General features: G+C 51.0%; 1 protein-coding gene across 1 annotated transcript; it reads left to right on the plus strand.

Annotated features, from left to right (window-relative positions):
- The first annotated feature begins 8643 nt into the window (after positions 1-8643).
- Positions 8644-13407, plus strand: LOC100907159 (serine/threonine-protein kinase Sgk2). The gene is made up of 7 exons (XM_029113228.1): positions 8644-8743; positions 10172-10314; positions 10964-11144; positions 11314-11905; positions 12009-12228; positions 12347-12595; positions 12719-13407. The coding sequence occupies exons 1-7, from the start codon at positions 8644-8646 to the stop codon at positions 12881-12883; spliced, it is 1650 nt and encodes a 549-aa protein (XP_028969061.1). The 3' UTR covers positions 12884-13407.
- The last annotated feature ends 436 nt before the right edge of the window (positions 13408-13843 follow it).

A 13843-nucleotide genomic window follows, 5' to 3' on the forward strand; every position in this document is an offset into this window, starting at 1 on the left:
CTCGGCAACTTCGAGATACTCGACTCAATTCCCCCAGTGAACTTGCGAGAGCTGTAGGACGAAGATGGGTGTTAGGTGTGGGAAGAAATATTTCAAGTTGCGTTCAGCGAGTCACGGCATGCGATCCGGCGCAGAAGCCAGGCTCAACGTCGGTCGTCAAGTCCGTCGACCCTCGAACGTCTGTCCATATCAGGTCCCGACGCTTGATTGACGTATGTGCGGAGAATCAGTGACGGACTCTCCGTGTGCTTCATTCTGCTTCCTTCAACTCTTTCCTCTTTTCCGTTTTCCTGGTGAAGATATTTTCCACGCTCGGAGAACTCGTAAGAGCTCCAGAAAAGGGAGGATCTGCCGGCGCACAGGAGTGAGCACTATCTCGCGGATCGTTTGTGCCTCGCGGTCTGAGTTTCGAGGGACGTGAAAATGGTGAGCTGAACTGCACGGATCGTGGAGAACTTTGTTGTTTCTACATGCGAAAAGCCGATGACCCCTCGATCTAAATGGTGCGACCAAGCACATTTTGCGGCGTAATATTCCGTCCAAGACGATTGTCTCTCGTAGAGACCTCCTCTTTCGCGGAAGCTCCGAGCCAGCTCTTTTCGGGGACCGAGCAGTCGGCGACATTGGTGTCATTGTTTGTATCGCCATCGGAAAAAAACTCGAGACTAGGCTCTCGATTGCCCGGGTCAAGTTCACGATTCGACCTGATATCTAAAGCCGGAGCTAATCGAAGCAACAGACACATTGTGAATTCCGACTCGAGGTCGATTCCTGTTGATAAACTTCTAGCCATGGCGAATGGAGCGCGAGATAAATCATTGAAGACCGAAAAAAGACGATCACGCTCTCCTCGCGGTTCAACTGAAAAATATCCACGATGAATCCCTATCTCGTTTCTGAAATTCGTCAATAAGGATCAGAGAGCCTGGATTCGGACATCGTCTAATAAGTTCATCTTGCAGCGAATCCCGTTCCTCCCGGAGGAGAATGTGAGATACACAGTGGTCGACGATGTCGCTGTCCGAGAGCTTTTCGTGTTTGCGGGAGGCGGGGCTCTCGTCGTTCTGTGGGTGGTCGTGATTGGTGCGGTTTACGCGAAGGTGAGTTTCGCAAAGTCACGATCTGACGCGAATCAGTAGACAGGTTGCGAGATCTTGCGAGAGGGGAAACCTCCCCCGGCCAAATGCATAGATTCAGTGCGATTCCCGCGATGATTTCGAGTTCTGGAACCGATCGGCAGCGCTGTGCCGAAGCGATTTTGGGTCTCCGGCATTAGAATGAAATAAAGAAGATGTCGATGTTTCCCAGGTATTCTACTCGCGGCGGAATTCGACGCAGCTTGAGCACAAGTTCTGCACCACAGCTCCGCCGCCAGCACAGCCGTCTGTCCTGGATGCAGTCAATGAAACGCGACGGAAGTCTCGCTCGAACTCTTTATTTAAAAATGTAAATCCATACAGTCTTATTCGTTACGAGTGATAGAACTATTCGCGTGATTCACTATCAGAGGAATAAAATCACATATGCGATGACGTCGAGGATGGCCGGGCCGGTGCGCACGCTAATCGACCGGATAGCTGGCACTTGAGCAATGAGGAAAGAACTCGACGGATAACCAAAGTCGACTTCACCATCGAAAACATCGCACCGACAGCGTGGCCAAACCTTGATCCCATTCATAAGCGGGATATTTCCACTGTGAATAGCAAAACACTCGCGAAGCTAATGATACGGAACGATGAAATATTTGTTGTTTACTGGTGAGGACGACTGACATAAAATCCCCATACACAAATGATCACCCACGAATTTCCATCTCCCCCGAACCCGGAATCAGGGGCTACGTTTTCTCCGATCCTTTAGCTGTATTTCATCCGTGGAGGAAACCGGGAAAGCCTGCATCGGGCCATCGGTCTCGGAACTTTCGGACGTACTGACGGGCGCATAAATTAAGTTCCCCGCAGAAGGAAAAACAATACTCGGGGATTCGGAATGGGAGGAAAGTCTGACCAGATGAGATTTCAGCTCTTCCATCTCGTTTGAGGAAAGACAGGCGGAAATCCGAGTTTTCAGATCGGTTCCAAGATGACCTCGAGAATGAACGTATCACTGGACGGTTTCTCCGTGCTCTGTGGATGGGAAAATGTATTTACGCTCGCACAAGAGAAAAGCAACCTGTTATCGGGGTACTTGCACCATGCGCAGTTTCGTGGAAATTCCTCGGAATTCTACGAAATCAGCCTAATTCGTTCCCCATCACCAAGATCGAGTCTACGAAAAACAGCCGTCATCGGGTTAGCCGGAGTAATCCTCAGCTCAAGGGTTTCACGGACAGTGGACAGTCTGGCTCAAGGCCGTCGTTAGACAACGGCGGTACATTGCCGACGGGCTGGAAGCCCCGATTGACAATCCCAATGCTATTGAGGATGTCGTTGTTGGGAAAAAGGCAAGTGAACGAACTTGAACCGGACACTCTCGCCTTCTCGAACGTACTCAACGAGTTTATCCAGGAACGGGGACGCCCACATTCTCACTAGATTCCTTTCACACCAATAGCAGCTCAAACGGCGATGAAAAGCGGAGTTGGGTTCAGAGTGTCTCGAGTACAGTGATCTTGCGACCACCTACCATGGCTCTAGAAGCAGGTATGTGGTAATCCGTTCCTCGTTCATTCTAAGAACGCATCGAGGATTCGAATGGTAGTTGGGTCGCGGTTCGGGGCTAGGCCCGAAATTCTGTGGGTTTCGATCAATTCAAATTGGAGGATGCTGGCAGCCAAGAGCGTACGGCGGGCGAAATTGGGGCTTACGATTCGAGACGGCGGAGGTTCTTTCCGGGTCGATTCAGAGCCTGGGAAGAGTTGGACTGAGTGAGCGAATTATCTTTAAAGTCGAGTGAGCACGATGAAAATATACCGCCGACTGCGAATAGTTCAAGTGGCCGCGATTGACCAATGCGGAGCGTGACTTGGATAATATTTCTCCACGAAGAATTCGCTCGCTTATTTTTAGCTCGCAAAACTTGTCCCCGAGATCGAGATTGATAAGCAATCGGAAATGTAACGACGATACAAGCGGGCTTGAGGTCACGCGTGATATTCTCCGAATCATCCGCAGTGAACCGTGAACAGACTCCGCTGCTCCTGGATCGAGACATTAGGACCCTCTTCTTTTGGGAGTCCGGCCTGAGCACGAAAAGCATGCACCGTGACAGCGACAAGGTTCCGCTCGTCGAACGTGGATCGATGCGGGCTCAAGAGCAGCTCGGAGGATTCCTAATCCTCCTCCTGGGTTCCCGGATTACCGTCCGTCATCCCATTCTAAATTCCAAGCCCATCTCGATCACGATCACTTTTCAGTGTTGCTCCTCGGAGACTCGCTCCGCTGGCTCGGACGAGACAGTGTACTGGGAGCCGAGGCGATCTGTCACAAAGCCAAACAACTAATCGTTCTATTTGTCGAACAATAACAAGTTGCGTTCTACTTTGGAATGGATCACACTCATACTAGTGGAATTCTGGCAGCTCTCGACAGCGTGGCAAGAGGCTCTCAGTAGAAGACATTCTACGCATCGGTATTTGTAGCAAATGTAATCTATGGCATCGAACGGGCCGGTCCGAATGAATAAGCTGCGAGCTATCTCCAGATACCGTGCAGGATGAATCATAAGGTGCGGGTCGACCGCGTTCGCTCGATAGGAGAGGAAGAAATAAAACAAGATCTTCGACACTAATCACCGGAAATGGAGAGGCGAAGCCGGTGTGGCATGCGCGTTCCATCTTCCTTCTCTCGCGCCGTAAGCAACAGCTGAGCGCGGCAGTTTGTCCTCGACTTTCGAACCGTGAACTGATCGCAGGCCGGAGGTTCCTCCAATGCGTTGAATGGAAACGTTGCCAGAATACGATTCGGGTCGCAGTCTCTGGCGTCATTATATGCAGAGGGGATCGAAAACAGTCTACGCATCGCGATCCGCGGTAAATTCCGCGAACGTTCTCCGCTGCGCTTCTTGACTGGTACGCGCGTCCGCGAAGATACCCATCATCTGTGTCGATCGTCCGTTGCGTCACTTGCACAGGCTCTCCGGTTTTCGATTGATTGAATTTCTGATTCCGGGGCGTCAGAGGCTCGCGTCGCTTCCACACATCCTTTGAATCGCCCCCTTGAGGAGATCGCCACGAGTCGGAGACTGCGACTCCGACCCAAACCCGTGTTCTTTGTGAACGCGTTCCTTTCATTCTGTAGCGTAATACACACCTCGGGAGAGAGGCTTGTGAATTCATCGCTCATCACTCCTCTTTTACTCAAGTCTGATTCGAACCGGAGCGAAAGCGGACCACGTCTGGTTTGAATCGAAGGCTTCGAGAACATTTCATCAGATGTCTGTTTCCAATGCTTGTTTCTTTTCTCGGTTGTCCTTGACTTTGAAGCCCGACGCTGCGATTAGCTCGAGCTCAGAATGTATCGATTCCAAGCGCTCGGGTACAGGTTCAGAAACTCCGGAAGTTCAAGGATTTGTTCGGATCGTAGGAGCTCGTATGCGCTGAGCGTGGATGAATTAGCGCAAGAAATCCGAGTATCCTATAGATAATCGGTAGTTCACATAGATTGATCGGTCATTCTGCACAGACCGTCTGAGGGGATCGAGTCGATAGGCTGGCGATGCACTTTTTTTTGGTTCAAGGAATCCGTTTCCACGCATGCCAGCGACACATTTGCTGACAGTCGTCAATCGGTACATCGGTATAACGCCGCGATAATCGTGGCGACAGCGATTACGGGCTACTCTTCAATTGACGGGTCCTATCGCCATGAAACAGTCCGCGGGGAGCGGGGACGCGTATCGTGTCAGAAAAACGGATGAACATCTGGGCTGATACCGGTCCCTCACCGAGAGCATCGATCGCTCTCTGACAGGTTCCGGCAGTGGTCGAAAGGTTTCTCCTTGGGATGAAAATCCAAACCATCGAACCGAAGACTGTACGTTGTGGAAACTGTCGATCAGTAGGAGGTGTATGACAGTTCCTCCTTCGTCGAGGTGGATCGGAGAGCCAGACGACCGGATTACTCTTCGGGAAAGAAGTTTCTCGATCGTTCTCGTAGAGTCATCGGCACCTGGAAATCCGGAATCGTTCCCGGGAGGCTCAGGCCGTCTACCGCGATTCCTTGGAGCAGCGATCTCTAACCGTACTTCACCCATCTGAGGCGTCGAGCTCGGGACACCATCGTCATGTTTCGTGTACTCAGAGATCTTGCAGTCTCAAGACGCGAGGGAACTAGCTATTTTGCGTCAGATACCCGAGCGCAGACCCCCGCTCTTGCGGTGGACGAGTGACGATTCCGAGCTTTTCGACCCGAACGGGTACGTCCGTCGGCGTGATCATCTCACGAAGTTCCTACAGGTCGAATCTCCATGGCGAGTATCGACCGAGGGAAAAAAACGTGGGAAAGTCCGCAAAAGCAAGCGCCTCTCGAGAAAGAACTGAATAATTGACGTCATGTTCCTCCATTTCCTTTAGGGCGGGCGGCAGGCACCCGGGAATGAGGGCAGTCTCTATTTCACTGCTCCTCATCAGCGAGATCAGTTGACAGATCGAGTAGGAGTTCTATCTCTCTCTTTTTCGCTGACACGCGAAATTGACCGCCGTCGTACAACCGGCTCAACGAGACGTCCATCTGTCGGACAACCGACTGTCGTACGGATTCACGGACCGGCCGAAAACGCTCACCCTCCCGTGCGGATACACAATATGTACTCTCCAGCCGTATGAGCTTATAAACGGATACCGATGCATAAACCCAGAACGGTTCAATGGGAGTCCGCTAATTGTAATCCCACAACCGTAGAAGTGTGCACCTCCTTTCCCCAGCGCGTCACGGCGGAGAGAGTTCGAGATCACTTGATTCAACAGCTCATGAGAGCTCCGCCACTGACTAGCGTTGAGTGGGCAGTGTACTGTGACTAGATCGGAGGAATACTCTATCCATCGAGCCGCTGCCACCGGTTCAGCTCAGAGGAGTACAGAAAGGAACTCACTTGAGGGATCCGGCTCGGAGCGTCTTCCACACAACACGGCGATGAAAATCAAGGAATTTTTCCGTGAGTTCCCCAGACGGTTTCCTTCGTCTACAACATCAGGAGCCTTGATAGCAGCCCCCCCTTTCCTCCCCCACAACTCCGCGCTCGTAGGGCTCTGCAGTAGGGTTCGTTTCCGCGGTCATTGTCCGGATTGTGCGTGTTATAGCTCTGGTCCTGGGATTGACATCAGGAAGAGCCGTCAGCTGGGCCGCAGTACGGTACGCACAGACCGCCAGGGGTCAGTCACTCCAGATGGACAGGTGAAATGTTCCGGCTGTCCTGAGTTGTGCGTCGACGTCGCGCTCAAACTGGGAGAACAAGCGCCAGAAGAAGATCAATTGCTTGAGACCGCGCGTAATTGCAACAAGACTCCGGATGTTTTGTCGCATCCCGGAAAGAACGCGCGCGGCACCAATGTATCCATCGGCGAGCATCGTGAAAGACAGTGGCTGGCTCGGCGCCTCTGGGGTGCATGGAAACAGCATTCGATGAGTCCATTGATTCATTGCGTTCCGTCCTGGACAGCCCGGTCCGATCAGAAGATTCGAAGCCGAGGCCGGAACTCTATCGGTCGGATTCGAAACGGGGCGTTCCGCCAGAACGCCGACCGCAAATGTCAAGTCAATGCCGAAAAGACCCTGTCGACGCCCGAGTGAACATTTACGTGGGACGGATGTCGAGTTCAAGGCTCGACTCTGTTTTCCTCCATCGTCAATCGGTCCCTCGTCGACAGGTTCCATACGGATTTCATTCCTGCCGATGCAATCCCATGACGCAACGTAATCGACACGAGACTTTGGGCGGCCCTGGCGGGAATCAGTGATTTTAAAAATCCGCAAAGTCGCTTTTCGAGCAAGGAATGCGCGAGAGCGATGACTCCCAAGCACTGTGTAGAAAAGCTCGGTGGCGGCGGCGCCCAAATACCACCTAGAAGAGGTATAGGTGGCGACTAAGCATTTCGCTCAAATCTTTCATGAACAGTTTATCCTCTCCGAGCCAATCAAAGCCTGGCTGTATAAAGCTGCGGTGGTGGTGGCGGCGGCAACAGCATTCGCATCAGAAACATTTGCCTACATACAAGTGAGCGGAGAGTGGGCTACAACAGTGTCCGTCAGCTTTGTTTGCTTCTTTTCGAGAGAGTTGAAAATGCCTGTTTTGTTAAGGGCTGTGATTCGGCGGAACCAAAGTGAGTAGGCCACTATGGACACTGGTCACTGTTCCATCCGATAGGTCATTCATCCTCATGTTTCAACGCTAAACGCCCGTTTCTTGGTCAGCACTTTTCCCAGAGAAGCTCAAGAGCCGTTCGATTCGCGCGTCGAGCGTTCTCGTTCCAGTTGTTCCACCGTCTTTTTCCTGTGTGAAGCTTTTTCTTTCCTCTACTCGGTCCACAGAGACCCGGGAGGCGATCGCCTTTCGTCTCAACGAAGTCTTTCTTCGGGACAGGCGCATCGGATATTAGTCGCTGAGGATGAATTCCGTAATTAGAGAACGAGCTCGTCCAGCCGCTGCGACGCGTCGCGCGGAAAAGCTCCAGCTGTCATCTCGATTGCGAATGTAAGCGCTCCACCAACTCCCGTCTGATCCAAGCATTCAGAGTCGTTTCCGAGTCTCCAATTAAGATTAGGAAGCGATAGTTAGAGCCGGAAACCTTGAGACGTAGCCGTCAACTAGAGAAACCTTGAACACTCAAGTGAGCGGGTGACCTCACGCTGCGCGAGAAAAGTATGTACTCGACTCGTTTGGGGTTGCTCACAGCTCCTTGGGTTCCGGACTATAACACGAGACTACATGTATCGTTGAAGAGTCGGATAAGATAGATGAAATAGCATCTCTCAGCAACATTAAGGCAGAGGAATCACGATGACACGATCTGCTGATGACATGAGCTTCATTGGCCTCTCTCGGGCAAAAAGAAGCCGTCCCGGTAATCTGGGCTTTTGCAAAGCGCAACGCGGTATCGCTGGTGGCGAGCAAAAAAAAAAGCGGCACGGCTCCAAGCTCTGAGACAGAGAGGACGACCTCCGTAGAACGGGGACCTGCATGATGCGATGAAGCACAGTGTAGATGTCGGAGGCGGAGAAAATATGTTTCAAGGCAAATACAGCTCGTCCTTGACATGGAAAAACATATACGGGAGAAGTCCGGCCGGATCCCGCCGATACGGAGACGGGCAGAGCGGTGCTCGGAGATCTGTTACAAAAAAGTCTGATGACGATTCTGACGAGTTCGCTCGGGATTATAATGGATGCCGTCGAGCGGTACCCGGGGGCTGATGCTCACGAAGCGCGAATCCGAAATTCGGTGGAGCGATTGGTCAAGTGACGAGTTATTCTCCAGATGGTCCGCTCGGGTGCATGGGATATCCCTCTCGGATTTCGCGAATCCTCCACTCGTAAAAGTAGGATGCTCCTCGAGTGTTTACAACAACGCATCCACCTGAGAGATTCTTTTCCTATTCGGTGCATTGACTCTCGACTGCCACCGACCGGTCGACCGAAGAACAATTTCAAAACCTTTAAGACTCAAATCGATCAGTCGGATCGAACCGCGAACTTCTTATTCATCATGATGCTCGGAGCAAGTGAACATCTTTACACCTTGACGATTTGTGAAACTCCGCGACGGGATCCCTTACAGAGAAACTTCTTCACAACGATTGAGGACTGTACGTCATTTCAATTCGACGAACGGTGAGCTCTATGAGAAATGAGATCACTTGTCCGTCCAGAACTCGCACAATGGTTCGATGCCAAGAGACTTCGTCCCCTGAGGAGACGAGTCGAAAGATGTTTTTTTAGCGAAGCGAGAGGTCTCCTCGCGGAGCGACGTAGATTTGAGGTGCCCGCCGGTATTTGGACCCTGTGTAATCAAATCGTTGGGATCTCTGGTTGGCTGCTGCACTTGCGTTCGAATCGGAAGATACGAGAGAGTGCGCGTGACGCGCCTTTCCTCGAGCGTTTTTTCCTCGCTGGGTCTAAAGTATCGCTTTAGTTTGTTTTCGAGATAAGACATGAATCTAATGAAGCCTAACAGAAACCCAATATTTTGATACAACCAGGATCTGTTGTATCCTGTCTTTCGCGTAAGGCCCGAAAGCAAGAGCAGTGAAGGTCCCATGATTCGACTTGACGTGCTTCCCCATACCGTTCCATAAGTTATCTCAGCCTGTCGCATTGTGGGCCAATCCGATTTCGAATACGGTTAGCGAAAGCCATGAGGGCAGGATTTATCCCAAGCAAACGAGTATGGGGAATCCCCGTTCCCAGGGGCTCATTCCATGTATCGATAATAATTCATTCCACTCCTCTGACTGGACATTCTTATCGTCCGATGACATTGAAAGGACCCTAATCTTGGCTGTAAACTCGATGAATAATCCGGAACGTCCTGCGCTTAACAGCTTCTTATGCGCGCAGGTAGCGAGGCGTCGGACAAATCCTGGCCGAGAGTTCCTGTTCATGAATACATCACGATTCGGTCTCGGCATCGGGTGCCAACAATGCTCTCGGAACGCTGGCCAATTCGTCGATGAATTAGGTATCATCTTGAGGTCCATGTACGGAAGATTTCTGAGCAATGATTTTTTCTCTCCGTCTCACTCCTCGTTCCCTCGTGCGCCACGTTCGGTACACGAAACTGAGTGCATATGCGGATCGGAAATGTGGCATCGCGGAATCGTTGTTTTGATACAACAGGTGTAGCCGGTGACAACCCTGTCGAATACAAACAACGGCGGGAACGTATGGCGATGCCCATGAACTTGCACTATCGGAGTTATGCTCAGCTCTCACAATGGGGTAATTCTATCATCTCGGATTGAGCGCCGTCCGCAGCTTATCCTCGGGACAGAGAACTGCCTCTCCTTTGTGTTCCCTCGAAATTTCACCACCGAGATCTCAGACCGTGTAGGCGGGCAACATTTCGGTTGCCGAGCCTCTCGTGGAGGCCTCGGTCGACTTTACGTCGCGAGGGATGCCACCCTAAAGCTATCGGACGAGTTTTGAGGCCTAAAATGATTCCGAGAAGGAAATGCAAGTTTCGAAAGAACTTCATAGGCCCTGTAGTCTCTAACCACTTCCATCTGTTTCTCTAGGTTTGAATCAAGCATTGACCACGGGAATGGTTCCTCTAAGAGGTGACATAATCGAAGACGGTGTCATGTACAAAAGTCCGCAGGAAGTCCAACGCCTAAGATGCACGATCGAAGCACCGTACCTCGTGGAGAACAGAATCATCGTAAGAGCCCTCTTTTTCCTCCTCATGCGGGGCTCGATAGTCATGAATTCTCAAGAGCCGCTGGAAAATGTTCCGTTCAGAGGCGGAAACACTCGAGAGAACGGCCTCCCGAATCGAATCGATCATTCTTTGTTCCCTCTGGAAGCCCCGAAGTGAGCAGATATCGGAGAGATGTAGATCTTCGACCCTTATCTTGAAAAGGTCATCTATTACCGTTCAGTTCTTATCCTGTTCGAGATCGCTGCAGAGCCTCGTAACCTTTGGCATGACGTTGATTTCGCTTAAGCTGACACTGCCGTGGTCAACTTTGACCTCGTGGTAGACCACCGAGAAATTCGATCGCTCGGCGTTGTAGAAGAGAGCGATCCGCTCCACTTGGTTGCGCCGGTTATTTCTGGTTTCTTCGGTCTGTCGCTACGGAGCGAACTGATCGAAAGCTCAAGCCTCCCAGTAGAGTGCACCACTCGTACGTGTACCACCGACCGATTACGGTCCTGGCATCTATTCGATAAAAATCTCTAGGGAATCCTAGAGATCTATATCAGAAACTGGCCATGTGGTGCTCGACACGGTATCGATAGATGTAGCGCTTGGAACTCTCCTGCACAACATCGAGAAAACTCAGATTGGTATTTTTCTCTTCCCGAAGATGTACCGTATCGCAGTCGAATACCACGGGCAGACCTGGTACGTCCATCGCAGATTCCAGGACTTCATGGTGCTCAGTGACAGCCTGAAGAAATACTTCCCGAAAGAAGTTGTCCCGAAACTACCGTCGAAAACACTCTTCAACAACCGATCGGAAGAGTTCGTGTCCAAAAGATCAAAGGGTACGTTCTTGCTTCCGCGATCTCTAACACTGATTCTTGAGCGATCCGTTCGAATCGAAGGTCGATGAGGGCTCGACGATGAGCCTCCTCCAGTGTTTGTGATTATTTGCTCCTATTGCGATAAGTTTCGACCCCCCTGGACTCACGAGAAGCCTGGGATTCTTTTTAGGACTCCAGCTATTCCTCAACGTGCTCCTCGAGTCGGAGCTCTTGAGGAACGACAGGCACGTTGCCGTTTTCCTCCAGACCGAACTTGCCGAGGAAAAACTCATGGAGGGCATCGAGAGCTCTCGGAAAGCCACAAACTCGTTCACGTCATCGGAAGAGGACGGACAGAAAGAAGTCGACTACTTAGGCAAGACCGAGAAGCACCACGTCAAGCCAAAGGACTTTGACTTCATGAAAATAATCGGTCACGGCTCCTATGGAAAAGTGATACTGGCGAAACATCTCGAGACCGGCCGCCACTATGCAGTCAAAGTTCTCAATAAAAAACACATCATGAAAAGGAACGAGAGCCGCCACATCATGCAGGAGCGCGACATTTTAATCAAGGTTCTTCATCATCCTTTCCTCGTCGGACTCCACTACTCATTCCAAACGTCGAACAAGCTTTACTTCGTGCTGGACTTTGTCAATGGCGGGGAACTATTCTTCCATCTACAACAGAACAAGCGTTTCTCAGAGAAGCGATCCAAATTCTACGCCGCGGAAATCACCTGTGCCCTCGATTATCTCCACTCTCAGGGCATAATTTACAGGTAAGGATCTTCATTCGAAGCGTCGGAAATCTCCCCGAGATGGCAGCGATGCCCCGCTGGCGAATATTTTTGTTAGAGGAAATCCCAATGAATGTTTTTCCAGGGATCTCAAGCCCGAGAATATTCTCCTGGACAACACGGGTCACATCGTTCTGACGGACTTCGGTCTCTGTAAGGACGGTATCAAGGGAAGCGATACGACATCGACGTTCTGCGGCACCCCTGAGTACCTCGCCCCTGAGGTCATCCGCAAAGAGGACTATGACAAAACCGTCGATTGGTGGTGCTTGGGATCCGTGCTGTTCGAAATGCTGTCAGGGTTGGTGAGTATCGCCGAGCGATTCGACGATCTCCAGAGCATTCCATGATCGAATCGTAAAGATAAATTCTTGATACCGATCGCACCCGGTCCAAATGTCTGACCTAACGTAACCGTTCCAGCCGGCCTTCTACAGTCACAACAGCAAACAGCTGTATGACAACATTTTGCATCAGCCCTTAACGTTCCCACAAACGAACATGTCTTCGTCCGCGCGAAACATTCTGACGGGACTTCTACAGAAAGATAAGGCGAAAAGATTGGGTGCCAACGGTGATGGAGCTGAGATAAAGGGTCATCCTTTCTTCCACGACATCAATTGGAATGAACTGGAGAAACGTAGGGTCAAACCGCCGTTCGTACCGACCGTGGTGAGTACTTCCGGTGGAGCAGACATCCTAAACGATTCTCTCAAGATCTCTCCCTGCCCCTTCCGAGCCGGCTCGGTTTATGGTGGATCGACTCCTCTAATCCTCCTTCTCCCAATATTGCAGAATGGGAAAATCGATCTCAACAACATCGATCCCGAGTTCACCAGGGAGCCAGTACCGCAATCTGTCTACCGATCCGTTGGCTCGACGAGCGTAGGAATGGAGAACAACGCTTTTAAAGGCTTCTCGTACGCGCCATCGTCCTCCATGCGGAGCGATGTTTATTGAATGGAGAGAATTTCTCCGTGTCTGCGAGAAGGAACATCCCTGTTCTTAGTTTTGTAAGAAAAATTCGACGAATATGTGCAATATCGAGTCTGGTGGTTCGAAAGACTTCGTGCAGACTATCATGGTCATCCAGATCCCAACTCCCAGCGTAATCGAGGAGGGCGAGCCGTGCGATTCGAATTCCCTTCGCCAACGATGCGCTTCGATTCGGAACATTTTATTTCACCCATCGGTTCCTGGATCTTAGCAGCTGGCCACCTGATTCGGATTGGCTTTCCGTTCATTTTACCGGATTTGTCGATAGCTTCATTTCAGAAACGGACAGTCTCATTCCTAAGATTAAGATAGCACGGCCTCGCCGGTTGAACTCACCGAATCAACTTATTTAGATACGCGAACTTTTGAACGCCCCGTGAGACTGCTGTGATCCCGTTATTTTCCAACAAAATGCAAGCTGTATATACTTCCCCTATGTGTACATTGACGCAGTAACGAAATCACAAATAAACGCGGAATGAACAGGAGCCTTGGAAGGTTTTTCTTTCGATACGCTTCGAACCAGGATCGCGCCGCCTCGCCGTGATTCGTCTTGAGTCTTCACAATCGTCTCTCGGGATCCACTTCTTCGCAAGTTCCTTCCGCGGCTTGAAATACCCGACGATCAGAGAATTCTGGTCGTCGAACCGAGCAGGACAGAAAATCGAACCGCAGAATGTGCTCCGAATAATAATGGAATTTCGAAAGCTTCTACTGTCGATGCCGCTCCCGCCGGAAAGCGCTCCCTATGGCATGAGATGGCTAAATATGCTCCCGATCGGAGCATGAGCTTGTCGAAAATCGCTGTATATCATTCCACAAGCTCTACGATTCGGGCGATTTCGAAAACGCCTCTCTTCCGAATAGGACCATGTAGTTCGCTTGATCAGTGACTTATGACGACATGCCATTCGCGCTAACTGG

Source organism: Galendromus occidentalis, unplaced genomic scaffold (genome assembly GCF_000255335.2).
Source record: "Galendromus occidentalis unplaced genomic scaffold, Mocc_1.1 scf7180000076437, whole genome shotgun sequence".
In the NCBI taxonomy this organism is placed as follows: Eukaryota; Metazoa; Arthropoda; class Arachnida; order Mesostigmata; family Phytoseiidae; genus Galendromus; species Galendromus occidentalis.